The sequence below is a fragment of the Portunus trituberculatus genome, chromosome 25 (genome assembly GCF_017591435.1).
Source record: "Portunus trituberculatus isolate SZX2019 chromosome 25, ASM1759143v1, whole genome shotgun sequence".
NCBI classification, from domain to species: Eukaryota; Metazoa; Arthropoda; class Malacostraca; order Decapoda; family Portunidae; genus Portunus; species Portunus trituberculatus.
In genome coordinates this window covers 14,404,441-14,429,440 of record NC_059279.1, presented here as the reverse complement: position 1 = coordinate 14,429,440, position 25,000 = coordinate 14,404,441, and the positions used below count along the sequence as shown (strand labels likewise).

Below are 25,000 nucleotides of genomic sequence, written 5' to 3'. Positions count from 1 at the left end.
CTTTTCTTCCATTTACTGCCTGCCTTCCATTAGGTATTTGATTTATTTTCTTTACTTCTGTCTTTTTCTTTGTATCTTCATCGTTCACTTATTTCATTTGTGGCTTAGTTTCTTTTTTTCTGTTCTGTTCTATTATTTTCTATTTTCTGTTCACTATATATTTTTTTTCATAAGAGTTTCATTAATTTTCTTCTTCCTTCCATCATCATATCTCCCTCATTCTCTTACAAGTATTCTTTCATTACTGTCATGTCTTCCTCTTCTTATTCTCCATGTCTCATCACATGTTCCCATTTGTTGCCTGTTTAGTATCTTAGTTGCCTTCTTTGATACTTCCTTTTTACCTTCCATCATCCCCTCATTTCATTCTTCAAAGTCGTAATTTACTGCCTTAGTGTCTCCTTTTATTCTTCCACCCTAGCGCTTCCTTCAAGACTCCAGAAATACTTGGCTTCATCATAATATTTATCAGTAATGCCTTGCCCTTATGTTGCCTTGCCTTGCCTTGCCTTTCCTTTCCTCTCCTCTCCTTTCCTCTCCTTTCCTTTCCTTTCCTTTCCTTTCCTTTCCTTTCCTTTCCTTTCCTTCCTTCCTCTCAATCCTCCCTTCACCACTGCACTTGTTGGGTTTCTTCTTACTCAAACCTGAAACCTCAAATTGCAGTTTAACTCTTTCATCTTCCCATTTCCTCTACTTTTGCCTCCATTATTTTTTTGCTTTCTCTCCTTTGTAGTGTTTTGTTTTTTCCCTCTTCAGTTGTATCATTTGCATTTTTTTTTTTTTTTTTTTCTTTTCCAGTTGTTAAGTCTGATGTAAAGCTGAAAGTGGTAGTCTAGTTCATGCAACTTTCATTCTTATTTTCTGGATTCTGGGGACTATTTTTTTTCTTTCCTTTTGTCTTTCCTTTCATCTAGTTTTTTTTCCTTCTCTTTCTTCTTTCTGCTTTTTCTTTACTGACTCTAATGACATTGGAGTTTATTTCATCCTCTCATTTTCTTTTACTGTATACTTAATGCCCTTATTTTCTCTTATTTCTCTTTTTTCCTCTTTTGCCAACTTTTTTTTTTCCAGGATGTTTTTTTTTTTTTTGCATCTTTTTATGTTAGTTCTGCCATTCTTCTTCATTTCAGTGTCTATAACTGGAGCTTTTCTGACTCCTGAAGTATAGTTTCATTCTCATTTTCTGGGTTCTCTGCACTTAATTTTTGTCTCCTTTGTGGCAGTGTATTTTTTTCATGTTTTTATCTTTTTTCCAGTACTACTTCCTCTGAATTAAACTTGATTTTTATAGTTTAGTTCACTTTTTTCTCATTTTCTGAAGTTAATGTCTCTGTTTTTGTCCTCCTGTCCTTTATTAAGCAATTTTTTCTGGCTTAGAATTTTTGTAATGCCTCTCCAAATTATTTCAGAATATATGACATTTTATTCTTTTATCTTGTGTTATTTGTCATCTTCCTTAATTTGAATATGAATCTCTAGATGTCCTTTTGTTATATTGATATTTTGTGTATTTTCTTATGATACATTTTATAATTTTTTTTTACTTGTCTTAACTTTTATCTTCATTTTTTATTTCTCATATTTGGAATTATGTTCTTTTATTTTTAATCTTTTATGCTTTGCTTTTTAAATTTTTGTCTTAGCTTCTACATAGCCATCATTTCTTGCTCCTAAGTCTTCTTGCTCTCAAGCTTTGTAAGTATGCTTGTTTGCTTGCTTGCTGTGTTCATTGTTTGTTTCACACCTGTAGATGTGAACATGTATCCACACTTATTATGCAGTTAATTCACAGCATTTCTCTCTTCCCATACTTTTGCATTATATCATCATCTACTCTGATTTTATTTCATTATTTCCAATGTTGGTTTCTTATTTATAGGTGGATGATTTCCTATCCTTTTTACTGTTTTCTTTTCTTTTTTTTGTTTAGTGGCTTTACTTGCTTTGTTCTCAAGATTGTCCTCATTTTTCTTAAACTTTTATTGTATTTTTTTTTCCTTACAACACGACCAACAATCCAACAATACTTGATTCTCAATACTTTTTCTAAGGATTTTCATTATACTCAATGTTGGATTCCTTCTTTTTACTTTATAATCTCAATGCTCCTTTATTTCAACAATCCTTGATATACTTTGGCATTAGTTACTGTTTTACTTACTGTCCTCTCAATATTGGTCTTTTTTTTTTTCACAACAGGTCTTACTTTAGTCTTTACACATTGATTTCTTTTCTGGATGTTAAGTTGTGGTTGCCTCTTCCAGCACGTCTGCAGGGCCTTAAGTGGGGTGGTAGGTGGTGCATCTTGCTGTACATAGAGGCCTTTATATGCCCCTTAGTCACCCCTTCCTCCCTCCTCAGTAGTGCCCTTATATAGTGTCCTCCCCTCACCAGGCCCTAGTCACCCTTCCTTAAGTCACTTCTGCTCATGCTTGGTGCTCTGGCTGTGTCAAACACACACACACACACACACACACACACACACACACACACACACACACACACACACACACACACACACACACACACACACACACACACACACACACACACACACACACACACACACACACACACACACACACACGGCCCGGTAGCTCAGTGGTTAGAGCGCTGGCTTCACAAGCCAGATGACCGGGTTCGATTCCCGGCTGGGTGGAGATATTTGGGTGTGTCTCCTCACGTGTAGCCCCTGTTCACCTAGCAGTGAGTAGGTGCGGGATGTAAATCGAGGAGTTGTGACCTTGTTGTCCCGGTGTGTGGTGTGCCTGGTCTCAGGCCTATCCCAAGATCGAAATAATGAGCTCTGAGCTCGTTCCGTAGGGTAACGTCTGGCTGTCTCGTCAGAAACTGCAGCAGATCAAACAGTGAACACACACACACACACACACACACAGATGCACACACACACACACACAATACACAGATGCACTCACACACACACACACACACACACACACACACACACACACACACACACACACACACACACACACACACACACACACACACACACATACACACAGATGCACTCACACACAGATGCACTCACACACACACACACACAGATGCACACAGATGCACACACACACACACACACACACACACACACACACACACACACACACACACACACACACACACACACCCGGTAGCTCAGTGGTTAGAGCGCTGGCTTTACAAGCCAGAGGGCCGGGTGGAGATATTTGGGTGTGTCTCCTTTCATGTGTGGCCCCTGTTCACCTAGCAGTGAGTAGGTACGGGATGTAAATCGAGGAGTTGTGACCTTGTTGTCCCGGTGTGTGGTGTGTGCCTGGTCTCAGGCCTATCCGAAGATCGGAAATAATGAGCTCTGAGCTTGTTCCGTAGGGTAACGTCTGGCTGTCTCGTCAGAGACTGCAGCAGATCAAACAGTGAATTACACACACACACACACACACACACACACACACACACACACACACACACACACACACACACCTTGTTCGACTAGCCGGGTTTGAGTCCTGGGAAGCGGCGAGGCAAATGGGCAAGCCTCTTAATGTGTGGCCTCTGTTCACCTAGCAGTAAATAGGTACGGGATGTAACTCGAGGGGTTGTGGCCTCGCTTTCCCCGGTGTGTGTTGTGTGATGTGGTCTCAGTCCTACCTGAAGATCGGTCTATGAGCTCTGAGCTCATTTCGTAATGGGGAAGACTGGCTGGGTGACCAGCAGACAACTGAGGTGAATTACACACACACACACACACACACACACACACATTGGATAAGTGTAGATATGGAGACGAGGCCACACGAGCGTAAAGCCCAGGCCCTGTAAAACTACAACTAGGTAAATACACACACACACACACACACACACACACACACACACACACACACACACACACACACACACACACACACACATAGGCTTTCTCTTTCACTCTCTCCCAGTCAAATTCATCAATAAATTTAGCATTCACTTTTTTTTTTTTTTTTTTTTTGTCATATTTTTGTGTCTCAGATTGTTTAGTTTGTGCACTCATGATGTGTTCTCATTTCCCGTATTTCTTTTTCATCCAGCATCTCAGTTTTCAGTTTTTAAAATTTTTTTTTACTTGACATTTTTTATTCAATTAAATATTTAATTATCTTTATATTTGATAAATTTATTAAATTTTTTGCAGTACATCAGTATACTTATTCCCTTAATTTTTCCTGTTATTCCTATAATAATTTCTTTGCCCAAGATGAAATATGTGTGAACTTCTGTCCTTTATTTTAATGCTTTGGATTGACTTCAGGTCTCTTCACACTGATACATTAGGTTCACTCTTGTGTCTCTTTCATATTTTCATTTTCCATTACATAATAAGTTTCCTGCCTGTGGTGAATACCATACAGTAATACTGCAAGATGTTTTTGTGGTCAGTGAGAGTGATTTGCTGAGGCTGCCCTGTGTTGTAAGAGGCAAGGTGTTGGTTGGGTGTGCTTGGAGCTGCTGTGTCATGTCATCTGCCTGGTGGTCCTGTCAGTCTTTCTTAATTCTTAGCTTTCATCATCATAACATTTGCAAATGAAACCAAGTTTATCAAGTAATTATTCTTTGAATTAGAATATAGAGGGAGTTTTTAGACCTCTCATCCTGTTTCACCATCTTTCAGACATTTGCAGACATTAAGTGTTGTAACCTGCTGTTCTTGAACAAAGAATTTCATTATAGAGAAAAGATATTTAAAGGTATTTTGAATTTCTTATATTTTGGAAGAGCTCAGATGCTTTTAATTAATTATTTTTTTCTAGAGCAAGGGACTCCTGACTTGAACATGAGTGCAATGATTATGAGATTTGTAATATTGAGTTGATATATATTAATTTTTTTCTTGGGAGGACAGTTCCTTTTTTACACGAGTGTTGTTATATCTTCATAAGGAGATTTTTGTGATAAACAAGTTTTATATTTAATGGAAAGAAAAGTTATCTCAGAATGAATAGCGTTTATATTTGCACAGTACTTTTTATTATTTGTACAGATAAGTGTACACCAGATAACCTTTCTTGCTTTACATTTACACAGAATTCATTTTGTATCTGCATACACGATGTAACTTGTTCTGTCTGGCACACGTCCACACAGCTCACACTACTCCAGCAGAAGCTTGTGGTTTTAGGCTCATATTTGTATTTTTTGTTTTTTTACTGGATTTTGTGTTGTGTTGAGAGCCTTGAGGTGCTTGTATGTGAAGGCTTGGCTTGAAGTATCATCCTGTGGTTTATTTTAGTGTTTTGTTGGGCCTAAATTAGTTGTGATATCTTAGGTTTTGGAAAAGTGTAGTGTAGACAAGTGTTATTTGGTTTGTGTGTGGTATGTTATCAAGCTGTTGACATATTTGTTGCATAAATATATGTGACTATTGCTACTTAATTCAAATTAAAGTATATATTGTATAAATAGATGTGATACATAAATTCTCGTTATTTAATTCACATTGAAATCTTGTTTCAATAGACATGATGACCACTTCCTTAATTCAGCAACTCATGCAAGTAGTAAATCTCAGAATTAGTGTCCTTTGAAATCCAGTTTTAAATGTTAACAAACAAGTATTTGTGAATTTGTGTGTGTGTGTGTGTGTGTGTGTGTGTGTGTGTGTGTGTGTGTGTGTGTGTGTGTGTGTGTGTGTGTGTGTACATGTGTGTGTGTCCTCAGCTGACATTAGTGACAGGAAGATACTATACAATTTTTATTCTTACAGAGGAGTGCACAGTGCCATTCGTTCTGGCCTACGATGACTTGCTGTCAGGCCCCTTTAAGACCTTCTTTGACACCAGCCAGAAGATTGGTGGTGATGTGGCAACCATAACCAACCTGGTGCAGGAATGCTTCATCAACCAGCGAGCCTTCCTGGTGATGGCGTCCAAGAGCCAGCGACCCCTTGACACCGAACTACCTCAGGTGCTCAGTGTGCTGCTCATGTTGCTGTGCTGAGAAAATTAATTGAAGGATGCAATGATGATTTAAATATTACTTGCTAGTATCCTTTGTTGTCATTTAAGCATTCAGCTGCTCACAGTTTTTAAGGGGTTAGCATTTTTTATGAGTTGAAGATCATCTAGCTGTTGTTGCTGTGGGTTTTGGAATGTTGAAGAAATAAACTGCACAATGATGATTTACAGTTTTAGACAGTTGGGTGGCATCCATTGTCACCATTTATGCCTTCACCTGTTCAAACTTTAAAAGATTAATATTTGAGGTGCCACATATAGAAAGCGATCAACTTGCCATTCAGCTATTTTTTTGTTTTTGTGAGAAATTCTTGCAACTCCTCTCCTTTACCATGAGGTAAAAGTAAATAAAGATTTTGATAATTCTCTCTCTATAAATAGGATTAAGCATGCAGTGACCTAACTGAATTATGTTATGTCTGGAGAATATCCCTGTCTTCAATTTTGATTTGCTCAAAACCAAAAAAAAATTATTTAGCCACTTCTGCACACGGCACCTCATTTCTCATCAGTAGCAAATGTGAAGGTTCCACTTGTAGATTAATTCTGAACTTGCCAATGTGGTGCTGCTAAGATGATGACCTGAGTGCAAATAACAAATAGTGAAGCAAAGCAGCACCAAATGACTGCTCCACAACTACACTGTGTGGAGGATATTGAGTAGGTGTGCAGGACAAGGCTTAGCACTGTGTCAGCATCATGCACTGTTGAGGGACACACTTCAGGAGGTGCTATCATTACTGTGCTACTTTTGATATTTTGCTGCACAAGACATAGTACTCTGGACTTGAGGGACGTGTATAGAGGCATCTGTATGTTGAAGTAATGTAGTAATGTTTCATGTATAAGTGCAGTACTTGTATGGCTTTGGGAAGACCTATAGATGTTGTGGAAGAAATGCTACTGTAATATGCCTTATTAATTTCCCTCAGTGCATTTATCTTCCATTTTACTTTTTTTGAGCTTCAGATACCATGATAAAACATGTTTTCTTTAGAAATTCCAGTAAATGTAAATAACATGGGAAAAATGATTTAGGGATATCCTTGATAAATCTCTGATTCTCTTTACCTTTCATGTTAGTTCTATTAAGCTTTGGTCACTTCAAAGCCTGGTTATTTATATCACAACTCTCACAGGTGCTGGAGCCAACCGGCAAGAAGATCCAGGCCGTGATAGCTTTCCGGGAGTCCAACAGGCAGTCCAAGTTTTTCAATCACCTGTCAGCCATCTCTGAGTCTATTTCTGGCCTGTCGTGGGTGGCCGTGGCCCCGGCACCAGCCCCCTATGTCAAGGAGATGGGCGACTCCGCTATGTTTTACTCCAACAGAGTCCTTAAAGATTACAGGTGTGTTATCTGCTACACACATACTGAGGAGCTGGGATTTGCTAGTATTTGTGAAAGTTCACAAATTGTTATCAATTATAAATTTGAAGTTTTCTCCAATTAAAGCCTTTTTGATAGCATGAAGTCAGTTTTTAGCAAATACTGTATTCTGTTTTTATAAATCAGATAGAAGATATGATTGCTCTTTTTTTATTTTGAAAATTTATAAGTTAAAGATTCAGAAACTGAGATTCTTCTTTACTTGGAGGACATAAAGAAACAGTAACCAAACACATCTTGTAAAAGTGATTTTGTTAATGGTGGAGACTGTATGAGGGAAGGCACGTCAGTGAAGGGAATGTTGTGATGAACACATTATGGGAGCCTGAGAAGCAGAATACTTTCCAGCCACAAGGATTCCTTTATACTAGATGTATTTCACTGTGTTGGGATTACAAAGGGATGATAGGTGGATATAGATATATATATATATATATATATATATATATATATATATATATATATATATATATATATATATATATATATATATATATATATATATATATATATATATATATATATATATATATATATATATATATATATATATATATATATATATATATATATATATATATATATATATATATATATATATATATATATATATATATATATATATATATATATATATATATATATATATATATATATATATATATATATATATATATATATATATATATATATATATATATATATATATATATATATATATATATATATATATATATATATATATATATATATATATATATATATATATATATATATATATATATATATATATATATATATATATATATATATATATATATATATATATATATATATATATATATATATATATATATATATATATATATATATATATATATATATATATATATATATATATATATATATATATATATATATATATATATATATATATATATATATATATATATATATATATATATATATATATATATATATATATATATATATATATATATATATATATATATATATATATATATATATATATATATATATATATATATATATATATATATATATATATATATATATATATATATATATATATATATATATATATATATATATATATATATATATATATATATATATATATATATATATATATATATATATATATATATATATATATATATATATATATATATATATATATATATATATATATATATATATATATATATATATATATATATATATATATATATATATATATATATATATATATATATATATATATATATATATATATATATATATATATATATATATATATATATATATATATATATATATATATATATATATATATATATATATATATGCATATATATATATATACATATATATTGTATCTTCGCATATATTGTGTGTCTATGCGTTAGTCCGGTTTAGTTGGTAGAGTAGTGTACCAAAGTCCATAAACCGGACGAACGCACCCTGCGAAAGACACAAAATACGCTGTACAAATAGAATAATGCAGACCTCGCTGTTGACTTCAATATACATGCATTCAAAATGGTCTATATATATATATATATATATATATATATATATATATATATATATATATATATATATATATATATATATATATATATATATATATATATATATATATATATATATATAAATATATATATATATATATATATATATATATATATATATATATATATATATATATATATATATATATATATATATATATATATATATATATATATATATATATATATATTCAAAATATCTACTCGATATATATATATATATATATATATATATATATATATATATATATATATATATATATATATATATATATATATATATATATATATATATATATATATATATATATATATATATATATATATATATATATATATATATATATATATATATATATATATATATATATATATATATATATATATATATATATATATATATATATATATATATATATATATATATATATATATATATATATAAACATACTATGTGCATTTTACAGATACTGCCATGTGTTGGCCTAGTGGTACTGCCATCTTGCTGCTTCTCTTGTGTTATGGTATGGAAGTATTCATACATGTGAATTTTTTCTCCATTGTATCTACAGGGAGAAGGACAAGGTACATGTAGAGTGGGTACAGAACCTGAACAATGTGTGGAAGGAGCTGCAGGAGTACGTGAGGAAGTACCACACCACCGGCCTGTCCTGGAACACTCGAGGTGGCAACGCCATGAACAACCTTAAAGCGGCTCCACCCAACTGTGGGGTGCCTCCTCCCCCACCACGTATGTTCTGGGTGATCACACCACCTAAATGTTCATGTCTTGATAATGCCTTGTCATCCTCCTCAAACTGGTATTACATAGAGAACATTTCCTTTTTAAAACTACTGTTATTTCACAGCCCATTTCTGGCACACAGACTTTGTAGAAACTTTCTTCTCAAAGGAAATTATCTCTTGATGAGTTCACCGTAACTTGAGTGGTGGATTAACTTTTACAATTTGTAATGTTATTAAGTACTTCATTAGTTCAATATTTTGGCAAAATTTATATTTTTGTGACAAATCTGTGTCAAACATTCTGAGAAAAAGACAGTTTCCTTTAAAGGAACAATGTGTAATACCAGCTCCATTATCAGTAGCAAGTTGTTTCCCTTTATTTGACCAAAGAAATAAGCTCCTTCATAGACCAGCAATCCTTCTCCCTCATGAAGTAAAAACCAGGACACATATTCAAGTATGGCTTACTTTCTTGCTGTCAATGATAACTACTACTTCACAAATATGTGACCACATGTAACCTGAAGAACAAATCCCATCATCCATTGCAGTCCTTTTCCAGCATTTCATAACATTTTCTTGTCTTGGTTTATATTCTGGTAACTTTACAAACTCTTGTGTTGTAAAATCATGTGTGCATAAATTCTTTCATGTTTTGTTTAGCATTTTTTAGATTCCAAGAATGAACTGTTTCAATTCTGCATTTGGTTTTAAATTTCAGAGTCACAATAATGCCACACACTGTAAAAGCTGTAGATAGTTAATGAAATTAGCTTTTGTGTGAGTAAATGTTTGCTTCATGATACCTCACTCTTTTGTCTAGTAGAATTCATTGAAGTACTTTTTAGAGCCAAAATCCGTAAGGAAATGTAGTTTTCATTATACAAAGAAAACTTATTTTTGATTTGCTGATCATAATCAACAATATAATTTCTTAAGAGTGCATTATCACTTTTAGTTGCAGTGATGTAGAATGCAGAACATTTTTAGGTCACTACAAAGAACTTTGTTAATTATGAATCAAAGAAATGGTTAGGATTCACATTATTAAGGAGTATGTAAAGATTGTTAGAAATAGCTTTTATGTACATGAATTTGTTTATCAATAGAAATTCATAACACACATGAATACCTAATAATTCTAGTGCAATTTCAGTAATTTCATTGAGTGTGGTGACTGGTTCACATGAGAAGTGTGATCCATTGTACCTGTGCTGGTGCCATAACAGATATATATTAAGTCACAGCACTACTTTCCGTCAGGCATCTCAAACAGTAAATACTGCTATGCCTGTTGTCATCCAAATACTGTCATATTTTAGTATGTAGATCAGCTGAACTTGTGTGGATGTGTGTATGAGTGTGTGGTGCTTTGTTTGGGCCACCGTGTCTGGGATTGGTGGCTTGGTATATACAGTCAATTCTCAATTAACGCAAGTTTAAATAATGTGATTTCAATTAAACATGACGATATTTTATGAGATATGATTAAGTAACGCAATTTATTTGATTAAACATGGATTAACTCAATTTGACGATGTCACACGCACCCACGCTGCTTCTGGTGGGAACTGGATTAACTCAATTTCACGATGTCACACGCACCCACACTGCTTCTGGTGGGAACTGCACTGAGACACTCTCGGCCAAATTCTTAAACAATACCTTCCACCTTCATCAGTTGAAGGAGAAATCGATATCCTTCAGAGCGAATGCTGCCTTCTCGCAGCTCAGGAAGGTAACGATCAAGCAGAATTTACCTTTGCCATGAAGGTGAATCAAGATTCATGTCTTCGTCATTACTTTAGCATAAATTTTGCCTAAATACCTGTTATTATTAGTTTTTTGTGAATTAATTGTTTTTAGAAACATAAAAATATATAGGTTATTGTTCAAACAGCCTACTTTACAAAAAATTGATTGGAACCAAACCCAGGAAGTAGGAACAAAAACAACAACATTGCCGCCTTCAATCACTGTTATCTCCGTCTCCTAAATTTTATATCAGAATTCTACTTAGCTTATGATTAGTTTCATGTCTTTATCGCTTGACAAGTACCCATTTATGTAGATAGCTGGTGGACTGCCCTCTTCCCCAATAGTCTACACAGTTAGAGGTGGCAGTTCTCTCATGTTAAGGCCACACTGTATGGCCATCTATGCTTTTATTTAGAAGCACTTTTTCCTGGCTCACCAAGTCTATTAGTAAATCATGCTCTGCAGCAATGATAGGGCTGGTTCTCTTTGTAACATTGTCCATGTTACCTGTGGTGGAACCATGAGGCAGCATGGTCTAGACTGTGTGGGTCAATCAGCTGATGTGATGGTAAACAAACACTGCTACCAACCACCACCAAATTATAATCATGGTTTATTTCGTTAAACGCACTAACAATAAATGTATGAATGTGGGATAATGTTCCCGGCATATGAAATCATATGACAAATCACATTGAACTAATAGTTTTTAAATTTCCTGCAAAAGAAAAATGCAGTATCCAGGCATTCTTTAACCTCCTCACAGGATGACCAGTGATGCATCAACAAAGTGATGTGGAGCATGAGGACGTCTTTTTGTTGTGTAATGTACTTAAAAATGAGAAAGTGTGTTTTTGTTATTTCTGTGACCTAGTGATGTATTAATAGTTTTTTAAGGTTTAAGTAACAAAATCCCTAAAATAGGCAGACTTTCCCAATGGCCAGGAATGTAATCCATCCCCCCTATAACCTTTGTTTTCTATGGCAAAAATTTTGTTTGAATAATGCGATTCTGAATAATGCAACACCTCCAGGAACATTACCCTTGCATTAATCAAGAGTTGACTGTACATTGAAAGAACTTTCATGTTCTTTACTATCAGGTATTAGTTTATTTGCTGATTTGTTGTGATTATTTTCCCGCAGTTACATTGTAGTTTACTTGTGAACCTTGAGTCTTAGCATTTAGATGAGCATTCAGTAAACATTTCTTTTATTTTTTGTCATTTACTGTTATTTATCTATTTATTTGCACATTTATTGTGATATTTTCTTCCATTGACATCCCAGCAATAGAGCTGTAGGCATTGATTGAGCAGGAATTATGTTGAAGACTTAGTGCGGCCTTAGTGTTGTTGCTGACGCTGTGTACTCCCGTAGCTGGCATCCCTCCCCCTCCCCCCATGGTGAAGCTGGAGCCCAAGGCCGCGCCAGCGGATGACGGCCGCTCGGCACTCTTTGCCTCCATCAACAAAGGGACTGAGATCACTGCAGGCCTCAAGAAGGTGGGAAGGAATCCCAATGCCCGTAATAGTAGAGTACGTGACCCTGTATTCCCTGCATGACTAAAGGGAACTAAAAAGGATAAAGCAAAGGGTCTGGGGACCCACTCTTTTGGTATGTCTTCCTACATTGCTTCTAACATCAAGGTTTGCTCCAGTGGAGGCTGTGACAAGGTGTACAGGAGGAGGGTGATCTGATATATACACCTTGTCTCAGCTGCCCCACCTTAAGGGGAACGCCACCAATGCCTGGCACATGATGAAAAAATTTGTATCAAGGTGTGAGGGAATACATATGGGTCCAATGGTATATGTTGATGTCTTGTCTTCATTACTCCTTTTATGGTGTACATAAGCTTAGTTTTAGATAAATTGCCTTTTTCACATTGGTTAATTTTTCATGCATGAGGAGGCACTACACATGAATTCAGAATTGAAGAATCCAGTTCAGTGCAAAGAAATAAGGTGCAATCCAGCTGTTTACTTCCTTACACTGAGAGCACACATTGTTTTTGTGTGTGTGCCTTTTGGGAGGGTGTGGTGTTCAAAGTATGGGTGAGTATATGCTGTAAGGCAGTGTTAAGGCATCAGTGAGCATTAGGAGGGCTTGATGTGGTGACCATATCAAGGTAGTGCTGAGCTGTGTCTTGACCACAGGTAATTTTGTTACCACTTCTGACCTCCCATACAGCTTGGTTTAGCAGACAGGCACTTCACAGGCAGTGTGGTCACGTATCGCAAAACCAGCTTCTAAACATCACTGGTAACACTGTGTGTGCTACATGCATACATACTTTGTTTTTTTTACTGAACTGGATTCCTTCTCCTCATCATCATAATATTTATCAACATTCATAGTTTTGCTTACGGAGTTGGACAGCTTATGAGTCTCTTCTATTTTTTTTTATCATGGTCAGTTTTTTCTCTGATGTTCATCTTGGATTCCTGTTTGGTGCTTTTCCTCAAATGCAACTCTGCACATCTGGGATGTGAATAATTGCTTGGTATTACTTAAAGAAAATAAGTGATGAAATGTTTGAACATTTACTGAGCCCAAGTCTCTTCTTTCTTGTTATATCTTCTTTTTAATGTGAGGCTGATGGTTCAGGCAGCTCCCTCCAACCAGCTCACTCAGATAGCCTCAACTCACCCTCCAATGTGAGACATTTCAAGGATAAGACCAGTTATGAATGGCCATAATGTTCTGCAGGTGACTGATGACATGAAGACTCACAAGAACCCAAGTCTGCGTGAGGGACCCAAACCTTTTGTCAAACAGTCTAGTCCCAGCAGCCGTGCTTCCCCCGCTAAGGACGTCTTCGCCGGCACCCCCAAACTGGCCCTCGAAGGCAAGAAGTGGTTTGTTGAGTACCAGAAAGACAACCAGAACATTAAAATTGATGCCAAGATGGATCAGTGTGTGTACATCTTCCGGTGCCAGAATGTTGTAGTTCAAGTTAAGGTAAAGTCTCCCTTCATTATTGACTTTGTGGAATAAGTGTTGGTATTCAAATAGTTGTATAATATGTATGTCAGATGCTTTATTAAGAATTATGAACAACAGACACTAACACAAATCTTTCCATGGTTGTTGAATTACACAACTCAGTACTGCAGTATTATGGATGGCTTTACCCACCCATTCTCATTAATTTCAAATCTACTTCAGTACTGTTTGTTTACACCACTTGCCATGTTTATCCCTCTGTCTCCTTTCTGCTTTTCATTCAAATATTTCTACAGATTTATTGTGTTATCATTTAATTTCTGTTACTGAATATTAACATTCACACACAACACACACCGGGAAAGTGAGGCCACAACCCCTCGAGTTACATCCCGTACCTATTTACTGCTAGATGAACAGGGGCCACACATTAAGAGGCTTGCCCATTTGCCTCGCCGCTTTCCGGGACTCAAACCCGGCCCTCTCGATTGTGAGTCGAGCGTGCTAACCACTACACTACTCAGTGTGTGTGTGTGTATTTACCTAGTTGTATTTACCTAGTTGTAGTTTTACAGGGCCTGGGCTTTATGCTCGTGTGGCCCCGTCTCCATATCTACACTTATCCAATCTTACTTTAAAAGTGTGCACACTCGTTGCAGACACTATTTCTTCATCTAAACTGTTCCACGTCTCAATACATCTCTGTGGGAAACTATATTTTTTTATATCTCTCAGACATCTTCCCTTTCTCAGCTTTTTACTATGCGATCTTGTGCTTGGTGTCATATTCTTCTCTCAGGATCAGTTTCTCATTATCCACTTGGTCCATTCCGTTGATCAATTTATAGACTTGTATCAGGTCTCCTCTCTCCCTTCTTTGTTCCAAGGTTGGTAGATCCATAGCCTTTAGTCTCTCCTCATATGTCATCCCTTCAAGTTCTGGGACCATTCTTGTAGCCATTTTTTGTAGCCTCTCCAATTTTCTTATGTGTTTCTTTTTATGAGGGGTCCACACTACTCCTGCATATTCCAATCTGGGTCTTATTATAGTATTTATCAATTTCTTCATCATTTCTTTGTCCATGTAGTGAAATGCTACTCCAATATTCCTTAGCAAATTATATGTTTCTCTAAAAATTCTATCAATATGGCTTACTGGTTGATTGTTTTCTTCCATCGTCACTCCTAAGTCCTTTTCCTTTTGACTTTCTCCAGTTCTACTCCATCTCCCATCTTATAGATTCCCACAGGTCGTCTTTCACTCTTTCCCATTTCCATGACATGGCTTTTGTTCACATTGAATTCCATTTCCCACTTCTTACTCCATTCCCAGATCTTATTTAGGTCTTCTTGCAGTATTTCACAATCCTCCTTTTGCTTTATAACTCTGCACAGTTTCGTATCATCCGCAAACAAATTTATGTAGCTGTTCACTCCTTCTGGCATGTCGTTAATATAAATGAGGAAAAGTACTGGTGCCAATACTGACCCCTGTGGCACTCCGCTTTCTACTGCTCTCCACTTGGACTTCATATCTTTAACTACCGTCCTTATTTCTCTCCCCCTCAAATAATTTTCTATCCATCTCAATGTGCTTCCTTTTAAGCCACCCTTCTCCTCTAACTTCCACAGTAATCTTGCGTGTGGCACTTTGTCAAACGCCTTTTTTAAATCCAAATAGATGCAGTCAACCCATCCTCTCTCTCTTGTACTCTATCAACTATTCTAGAATAGAAACTCAATAAATTAGTTACACAAGACCGTCCTTTTCTAAAACCAAATTGGCTATTTGATATTAATTTGTTGTCTTCAAGGAACTCGATCCATTGTTTCTTTATTATTCTTTCACACATCTTGCATATTACACTAGTTAGTGATACCGGTCTGTAATTTAAAGGTTCTTCTTTCCTTCCGCTCTTATATATGGGAACCACCTCAGCTCTTTTCCATTCTACTGGCACTGTTCCATTTTCTATTGAGCATTTTATGATGTTGTATATAGGACTTGCTAGTTCTTTCCTACATTCTTTCAGTATTGTGTGTTTGTTTGTGTGTATGTGCACATGAGTAAGTAAACAAACAAATAAACAGTGACAGATCTGTATGCATGTATGTATGTTATCTCTTTATTTGATGAAGCAGTTTTCATACTTATATATCAGACAAATATTATGTCATCCTTTTTTCATGAAAGTTGTCATTGGATAGAATTGAAGAAACTATGAGAAGTAAGAGGGTGAAAAGGAGGGATGGAGAGGGGGGTGTAGAGGAGAGAAGGCAGGCCTGTGATACACACCAGTGGCAGTTTTAGCCAGTGACAGCTGCCATGGTAAAAGAATGACAAATGTCACTTTTGTCAGAGTGAGTAGGAAAACTGCTTCATATGGAGAGCCATCTGTACATATTTAACAAAGCCTTGAGACATCTCACATAGTCTGTCTTGCATTCTATCAGTTTAAGATGCTGAGGAAACTACTATGATGCACTACATGAGAACACCTGAACATAATTTTTGTCCTTTCAGGGTAAGCTAAACTCCATCATCTTGGATTCCTGTAAAAAGTCTGCTGTTGTGTTTGATGATTTGGTGTCTGCACTTGAGGTAGTCAACTGCCAGTCATCCAAAGTGCAGGTAAGATTGCTGAGGAATTACTCACGATTTTCAGTATTTTTTCCAAGAATACAGATTTACATAGAGTTAATTCTATGGTCTGAAAGGTAGATGACTCAACTCATTAGGTGGAGGTTTGAGATATTGGATTATATATGGCTATGGGGAGTGGGAGGATACAAGTATTGTTAGATAGCCCATACTCAGGGTGGTTGGATACCTGTAAATCCTGATGTGATGACAAGTGTCAGCAGAGTGTGTGTCATTGTGTGCAGTAAAGGAGCATGTGCCATGTTTGTGCCTCAGGTGATGGGAGTGATGCCAACCATCTCCATTGAGAAGACAGACGGGTGCCAAGTGTTCCTCAGCAAAGCTTCCCTCAACACGGAGATTATCTCAGCCAAGTCTTCAGAGATGAACATCATGGTTCCCAAGCCTGATGGCGAGTTTGCTGAGCTGGCCATCCCTGAGCAGTTCCTGACCAAGGTCAACGGACTGTCCCTCACCACCACCTGCACTGAGTCCTGCTAGGAGGCTGGCTGCTGCCACCACCAACACTCCAGGTGTCTTTGCCGGTGCAGACTGAAGTGTCCAAAAGGTCCTCAGTGACATGCAATTTATTGCTCTAGTGGTTTGATGCAGAAAGATGCTCATTTGCTGAATGTTTCATAGTTTTTAATTCACGTCAGTATGAGTAAATCAGTTTATGACCACAGTGTTTGAGTGCATCAGTAGTGAACATGGTTCAGTGCTGCTGGTTATAAACATAAATTGTTTTGGGTTGCGTTGGTGCACTCATTGCCTTCTATGAGCCGAGGCAGGTTGGTATATACTGTAAAAATAACCATACTATACTCTATAAGATGTTACCTTATTCAGCTCAAATTAGGGACTTTTCATGACAATATGCAGGTTGGCTGTTATAGTATGGTAAGAAAGTACACTTAGCTAATTCATCATTAGTTTGTTGCTTTACAGTAACATACAGCAACATTACATGTGAAGGTGTTGCAACAACACTTCTTGATCCCACCAAGATACTGCAATATGCCAGTCTCTTAGTTGTGATTTGTTGAAGAAATGGAAGTACCATTGTTAACTTAAGAAACTTAATTTGTGTAATGTTTTCTCCAAACTGCAAGTTGCAGATCCAGAAGCTACTTATGTCTGTCTGTACAAGTGTTTCATGTGAAAAAGATGCAATCTGTATAAAATTAAGGGAAATCAGTTCAGGATATCTGTTTTACAATTTTCAGGATCATAACTTTTTCCATTGTCTGCTTTATGCTTGAGGTAGTGTAGGTAAGTAATTTATTACTGCTCGTCTCTAGTCTGTGACGGAGTTGGTGTGGCTGTTGACACGCTTGGGACTAATGCCACATGAGTAAAAGAGAAATTTGGGGAAAATATTAGTTCTTAATTCCTTTGTTAGTCATTATAAACTTCACATGTTGATTAACTGCATTCTTCCATTTTATATGCATATCAGCAATGTTTCTGATGTAATGGAAAAATGTACTGCAGTGGGTACAATGTATGAGTTTTCATATTAACCCTTTCTGATTTCTGATTATTATTCATTTTCCTTTAGAGTAAGTCATCCACTCACACCAAATACTCTGGTTGCCAGATCTCATTGCCTTATTATTCTGCGTGACAAATAATATCACTGTAGAATATAGATTAAAGTAATGTTCGGGTGAAGCCTTAAGGCTAAAAAAACAAAAAAAAATCATACAAATACTTTATTTGTAAGTCAATTTGTACATAAGTTCTAATGAGGATGAAAAAGATGAATATGTTGAGTTCCTTTGTTGAATTTCATAAAACATTCTAAAGGCTTAACAGAACTCTATGAATGGAGGTGAAAGTTTTCAGTGTAAAATTTTCACTGTTATATGAACCCCAAAGTTATCAGAGTAATTAAGAAGAATAAATAAAGTACTGGAGAAATGTGAGAACAGGATGATGAAATGATTGTACGGTAGCCATAACAGTACCACCTGGAGGGGAGAGAGAGAGAGAGAGAGAGAGAGAGAGAGAGAGAGAGAGAGAGAGAGAGAGAGAGAGAGAGAACTAAAAATCACTAATAATCAGCTCATCAATGCCCCAGTCTTCGAAGGATCCATCGGGTAGATAACGTCGGATGATGATGGGAATCTTGCGTTCCCTCAGTTCCTTGGCAGCAATCTGGAGTGGGTCTGACTCTGCGTCTATCTCCACCATGACGGGGGCGCACATTGCTATCTGTAACGCCCTCGTCCCTAACACCCGTGCCCTCTCATATCTGTAGAAGGAATCTTTATTAACTTTCACAGTGGTAAACTCTGGAACTCCCTGTCTGCTTTGGTATTTCCCTCTTCTTGTGACCTGAATTCATTCAAGAGGGAGGTTTCAAGACATTTATCCCCTTCTTTTGGCTAACTCTCAGACCTGGTTGGGAACTGGCATCTAAGTGGGCATTTTTATTTAGCTGTTTTTGTTGCTCCCTCTTATATAGAAAGAAAAATGCACAACTCTAAAAGTAATGTACAGAATCTATAAGCATCTGCAAGAAAGAGGTTAAAATGATTAGATTTTGGAGTTTCTAATTAGTGCAATGATTGGAGATGGCTGTGGAATTAAGAACACATCTCAAAGTGGTTAGTAATTAAGGAAAGATACATCAAAGAGCAAGGAAAAGACACTCTATGCATATCACAGTGTATACTCATATTAATTGAAGAGATCTGAATGACTACAAAATTAATGTTTAAAAATGCTTAATACATAGAAAATGCAATAAATGGGGAAAAAGTATAGTTTGTCCAAATTTACACTCTTCTGATTTGTGAATATGTTTTTAGGAATAATTTTCTACACTGAAATTCATCATTATATCTGGAAGAAATAAATAGTAGGTATGAGGGCTAGGTAATATATAGGAATTTAAAGTATTTTGTGAGTTATAAAAAAAATACGCTTGAGGTTTTCCTAAACTGAAATTCACCTACATCTCCACAAAAGAGAATAAACAGTAAGTGAACATGAAGGTAAATCATATGTAGGAATTGAAAGCATTTTGTAAATTATAAGTAGAAATACACCAGTGATAAGCCAGACTCTGGTTCCTTACTTTGTCATGTAAGGGGTTGTGATGCGCTTCTGTGTGGGCACGGCTTGACCTTCACCTGCTGTTAGCAACTCCACTTGGTTCTCATCATCCTGGCAACAGAAATTAAAAAATCATCACCTTTCACAAAGAGAAAGAAATGGAGTGAAATAATTAAGACCAATTACTCTGGAACTCACTGCCTACTTCTTTATTTCTACCTTCCTATGATCTGAACTCATTTAATAGGGAAGTTTCAAGACATTTATCCCATTCATTTGGCTAACTTTCAGATCTGCTCGGGGACTGGTATCTAAAGCCCCATCCACACTCTCGAGCATACTCAACAGGAAAACAGTGATACCAGATCACAATAGGTAGTGAGAATAAGGGCTGATGTCATCACAGGTGGGAAAACCACAGGCAGGGATCTAGCAACAAACAGTGCTACCAGATGTAGTTTGGCCCACAATATCTACTACTTCACTGGGCAAAAACTGGTGGGATCTGGTATCACTGTTTGCCCATCGAGCATGCTCGATAGTATGGACAGGGCCAAAGGGATCTTTTTATTTAATTTTTTTTTTTTTGCTCTAGGCCAGATTTCCCCTATTCTATTAAGAAGAAAAAAAAAAAAAAAAAAAAAAAAAATCTAAACAAAGCAGCTTATGATAACAGGTCCACAGCAGCTGCCAATACAATCAATACATGGGGTCAGTGTGCTGAGTGGTGTCAAGCTCTCATCACTAGAACCTGTGCTGCATTTATGCGATGCTGTTCTTGAGCTTAACTTGACAATTACACTAATGACTTCAAGCTTTAACAATGAATGTATACACCAATTTCTAGCTTGACAGAGAATATTTTATATATATATATATATATATATATATATATATATATATATATATATATATATATATATATATATATATATCATCAAATTTTGGCTTAAACAGAGAATATACTTTAAGGGAGGCGGTGGCATAGTGGATAAAGTGGTGAGCGTGGGATCGGGCAGACGTCCACGCGTAGGTTCAAATCCCACCACGTACAGCCTTAAAACACTTTGCCATTTGTCGAGTGGTGTAAAGTTACCTACACATCACCATGATACCCAGGTTCTAGGTGGTTACACTCAAGATGAGCTTGGGTGGTGATATGGGCCCTAATATGGGTACCACTATAAATAAAATTGCCTGCGCCACTAATGGGCGGAAGCTGAACAGCGCTTCCCATACACTCTTCAAGTGTGCCTACGGATGCTAAAGGCCTTACCATAAAAAAAAAAAAAAAAAAAAAAAAAAAAAAAACTATGCTGTATGTTGTCGGAAAACTACATGTTCATCCCTTTCATGCCACTCACCTCTCCTTCCTGCAGATCATCTAGGTTCTCATCCTCCTCCACCTCCTCAAAGTCATCACCAACACTGAAAGATGGTGTAAAGTAAGTTGCACATTGATACTACACCTGCCTTTACATAGATTAACACCGCACCACCATCAAGGAAACACTGCTGATTTGAATGCTGGAATAGGTAGGTATGAGATAGATTTCAAGTTTCCCAACAAATTCCACATGGCAGATAAAGCAATTATTTTTTTTTATAAGTTTTGATGCACCTTTAAGTAATCCACCATAACTTTAGCAAATAACTTAATCTATGCTCCCTTGCCACTATAAGGAACAGTAATTTATGACAAAAACTGACTGCAAATTAGTTAAAATGCATCAAAACTTACCAAAAACAAATAGTAACCTCACCAACACTGCACAATTTACACGCCCGGTAGCTCAGTGGTTAGAGTGCTGGCTTCACAAGCCAGAGGACCGGGGTTCAATTCCCTGGCCGGGTGGAGATATTTGGGTGTGTCTCCTTTCACGTGTAGCCTCTGTTCACCTAGCAGTGAGTAGGTACGGGATGTAAATTGAGGAGTTGTGACCTTGTCCTGGTGTGTGCCTGGTCTCAGGCCTATCCGAAGATCGGAAATAATGAGCTCTGAGCTCGTTCCGTAGGGTAACGTCTGGCTGTCTCGTCAGAGACTGCAGCAAATCAAACTATAGACTAGCTGCTCAACAGCAATCCTGATAAAAAGTACATTTAAAAAAAAAAATTGCTGGCAGTGCTATCTAACGTAAATAAAACATAGACGTACTTAACCTAACCTAGGGTTGCCAGATATTAATTATCAAAATTCTGGACATCTTCACTAATATCTGATATAATATTGGAAAACAGGTAAATCAACTAAAAATAACTTGATTTATTTACCTTTGCTGTAGTAATATGGTAACAAGACCAAAAACAAGCAAACAATAATTCAAACTGATGTCTATATTAAAAGAAAAGACCAGCATGCAACGTGAGGCATGTCATGCCACAAAGGGAAGGCTGGGAGCATCAATTCCATATACAAGGCCCATTCAGGTTAGTCTAAAGCAGCTGCCACCTAATAAACCCTTCCCCCTTCCTCTCTCCCACCATTTCAACCTATAAATACATGACATTTTTTAAACATATTGATGGAAACTGAAATTCCGGATATAAGAGGAATATTAAAAAATCCCCCTGGAAGCAGATTTCAACATGTGAATTCCAGACATGTCCGGGAATATCTGGACGCATGGTAACCCTAACCTAACCTAACCTAACAAGACAAAACCCAACCATATGTAAAGATGACCTGTCTGAAAGAAAGGCAATGAATTCTTAAAAATTAGTGAGTGTTAGCATTAAATGGTAACTTGGGAACATGAGTTCTAGCCAATGAGACACATCATAAAAGTACAAGTGAGTTTGTAATGATTCTGGAATAACACCAGATATGTCATTCTTGTTAACAATTGGGGTATTTACTGCAGAGTTTCACCACAATGAGCTACGTGTTTTTTACCCACCTCAAGAGATAGAACTCCTGATCACAAGTAATTTGAACCCCATATATACTAAGTGCAACCTTTTTTGAATGGCGACACAGATTTTTTAAAATTTAAGCGTGTTTTGGTAATCAGCCATGACAATAGCCTCCCGCATCAAACCCTGCCGCACACTGATGGTGTCATGCGTTCGCGGCGGCTCGGCGTGCTCCGTGATATACCATTGTCTGAGCATGCGCTTAATTGTTTACGCTGATTGGTTCTGTTCTTTGAAACTGAAGTGCATAATTATTTCTACCAATCACGACGGCCCCTGAGGTTAGGTTTAGTTAGGTTAGGTTAGGTTAGATTAGATTGGGTTAGGTTAGGTTAGATTAGGTTTAGTTAGGTTAGGTTGGGTTAGGTTAGGTTTTGTTAGGTTAAGTTAGGTTCTTTTCTGGTAGATTTCGGCTTGTTTTTAATTAATTTACCAGTTGTTTTTTTATGCAGATCATAATGTTTTGGGGCTGTAAAAAAAATTGGTTGATTTGCGCCAAAAATAAGTGGTATTTTAATTAAAAGCAAGCCAAATTCTACCAGAAAAAAAATAGTTTCATCCAGAAAGGGCAAGGTGGTGAAACTCTGTAGGTTTACCACAATTGGTACTACCTAGTCTTCTTACTCTGCCTATTTCAGAGTATTACTTTTGTAAAATTTTGTACTACATAAGAAAAAATCACTTATAATAAAAGAACAATAATTTTTTCTAAATATCTACAACCTGTACAGTTAAGCATACAATTCGACAAATACATTATGCAGTAATTGATAGCATTAAAGCTGTCCTATATTTTGAGATTCATGGACAGGCAACAATAACCTAATGCAATTTCAGACAAGTCGAGTTTAATATAGCAACAGGGAAAGGATTGTACTAGAGCAGCAGGACGAAGTGAAATAATACAGACGATCTTTACGTAGAATGAATATAGAGAAAATTTAGGTCCCTGAGTTGCAGTGAGTGACACCGCGGTGAGGCAGGTCCCGCCAGGCTCATGTGGTGCACCCTCCCATGCCCGGTCTTCCCTTCACTCTCAGCCACGCCACCCCCGAAGAACACAGGGCCACGCCACACACGCCCACATACTTTACATGAAGAAACACAGAAATTTACTTACTCATCGCCATCAAATTCCTCGTCCGCCATGGTGGAGTAGAAAAAGCGAAGTGGCGGCCAAGAAGCGTCTTGAGTTAGGTCAGCGTGAGGCAACAACAACAACGTGTGCTGCTTAAATGTTATGGTTATATTTCAGCTTTATTCTGAAGATAAACATGAATGTTTTATTAATGTGAAAATTATAATTATTACTTTCTGGCAAAAAAGTTAATCTATGGTACATACGGTAACAATTTTTATATTCAAGATACTTATCAATAGTACAAAATCTTTATAAGCTACTAAAATTTACTTCAGCTATACTCTTTTTAGTTCTTGTGTTTAATAACATATTTATTTAAAAAAAATAATATTTTGTAAAAGTATCTGAAAAATACTTTAAGGGATCATAACAATGTTTACCTTTTATGGGAGACGCACCACACCGGAAGCTGGTGCGCGAATATTGACCCGGGATTCCAAAAGAGAGGAAAATCAATAGTTGAACTCCGTGCTGGACTGACAATTTGACCGCCAGTGACTCCTAACTTGACCTGGGTGACCCGACACAGGCGAGATCAGCAAGTGAGAATATCCCTGATTGGTGACCCTGGAGGCACGTGGCATGTGGCTGAAGGCGTGTTTGTTTGTTTACCGCGGGGACCACCACCAGAGGCAACCCACCGCCCTCCTGACGCGGCGCTGTAAATGTTGCACGTCTAAATATGCTGCTGCAGTGAGGAAACTGAGAAGTGAGTCATTGAAATCGTCACTTGGTAATTAATTTTTTTTTTTTATATATCGTGTTTGTGTGGTTATGGTTGTTCCTCTATAACTCACCAATCTGCGGCATCTTTATAGC

The 25,000-nt window shown here is 36.5% G+C and overlaps 2 protein-coding genes across 16 annotated transcripts in view; one reads left to right on the top strand and one right to left on the bottom strand.

Annotated features, from left to right (window-relative positions):
• The window catches only part of LOC123508858 (adenylyl cyclase-associated protein 1-like), a 59,597-nt gene extending 41,000 nt beyond the window's left edge, over nt 1–18,597 (top strand). For 8 of the 15 annotated variants that reach the window (XM_045262838.1, XM_045262834.1, XM_045262835.1 and 5 more), the window contains 8 exons: nt 2,265–2,291; nt 5,738–5,937; nt 7,127–7,335; nt 9,542–9,720; nt 12,855–13,012; nt 14,187–14,438; nt 16,948–17,055; nt 17,341–18,597. In XM_045262838.1, coding sequence (XP_045118773.1) covers nt 2,265–2,291; nt 5,738–5,937; nt 7,127–7,335; nt 9,542–9,720; nt 12,855–13,012; nt 14,187–14,438; nt 16,948–17,055; nt 17,341–17,565 — 1,358 coding nt within the window. In that variant the 3' untranslated portion in view covers nt 17,566–18,597. The remainder of the gene's footprint in view (nt 1–2,264; nt 2,292–5,737; nt 5,938–7,126; nt 7,336–9,541; nt 9,721–12,854; nt 13,013–14,186; nt 14,439–16,947; nt 17,056–17,340) is intronic. The other 7 variants (XM_045262840.1, XM_045262833.1, XM_045262831.1 and 4 more) reach the window with 2 other exon arrangements.
• Nucleotides 18,598–18,763: 166 nt separating this feature from the next.
• On the bottom strand, nt 18,764–24,270 carry LOC123508859 (DNA-directed RNA polymerases I, II, and III subunit RPABC2-like). Its single transcript, XM_045262844.1, has 4 exons — nt 24,161–24,270; nt 21,492–21,555; nt 20,150–20,238; nt 18,764–19,321 (listed from the first exon to the last, which is right to left on the bottom strand). Exons 1-4 carry the CDS (start codon nt 24,187–24,189, stop codon nt 19,111–19,113), a joined length of 393 nt encoding a protein of 130 aa, XP_045118779.1. The 5' UTR covers nt 24,190–24,270; the 3' UTR covers nt 18,764–19,110.
• Nucleotides 24,271–25,000: the final 730 nt, after the last annotated feature.

What these genes read in the sequence shown, in the direction of transcription:
- LOC123508859 (XM_045262844.1), bottom strand. Translation starts at nt 24,189, where the DNA reads ATGGCGGACGAGGAATTTGATGGCGATGA. An exon ending in GAGGAATTTGATGGCGATGA is followed by an intron (nt 21,556 to 24,160) that starts GTAAGTAAATTT and finishes ACCATCTTTCAG; the next exon opens with TGTTGGTGATGACTTTGAGG. An exon ending in ACAACCCCTTACATGACAAA is followed by an intron (nt 19,322 to 20,149) that starts GTAAGGAACCAG and finishes TTCCTTCTACAG; the next exon opens with ATATGAGAGGGCACGGGTGT.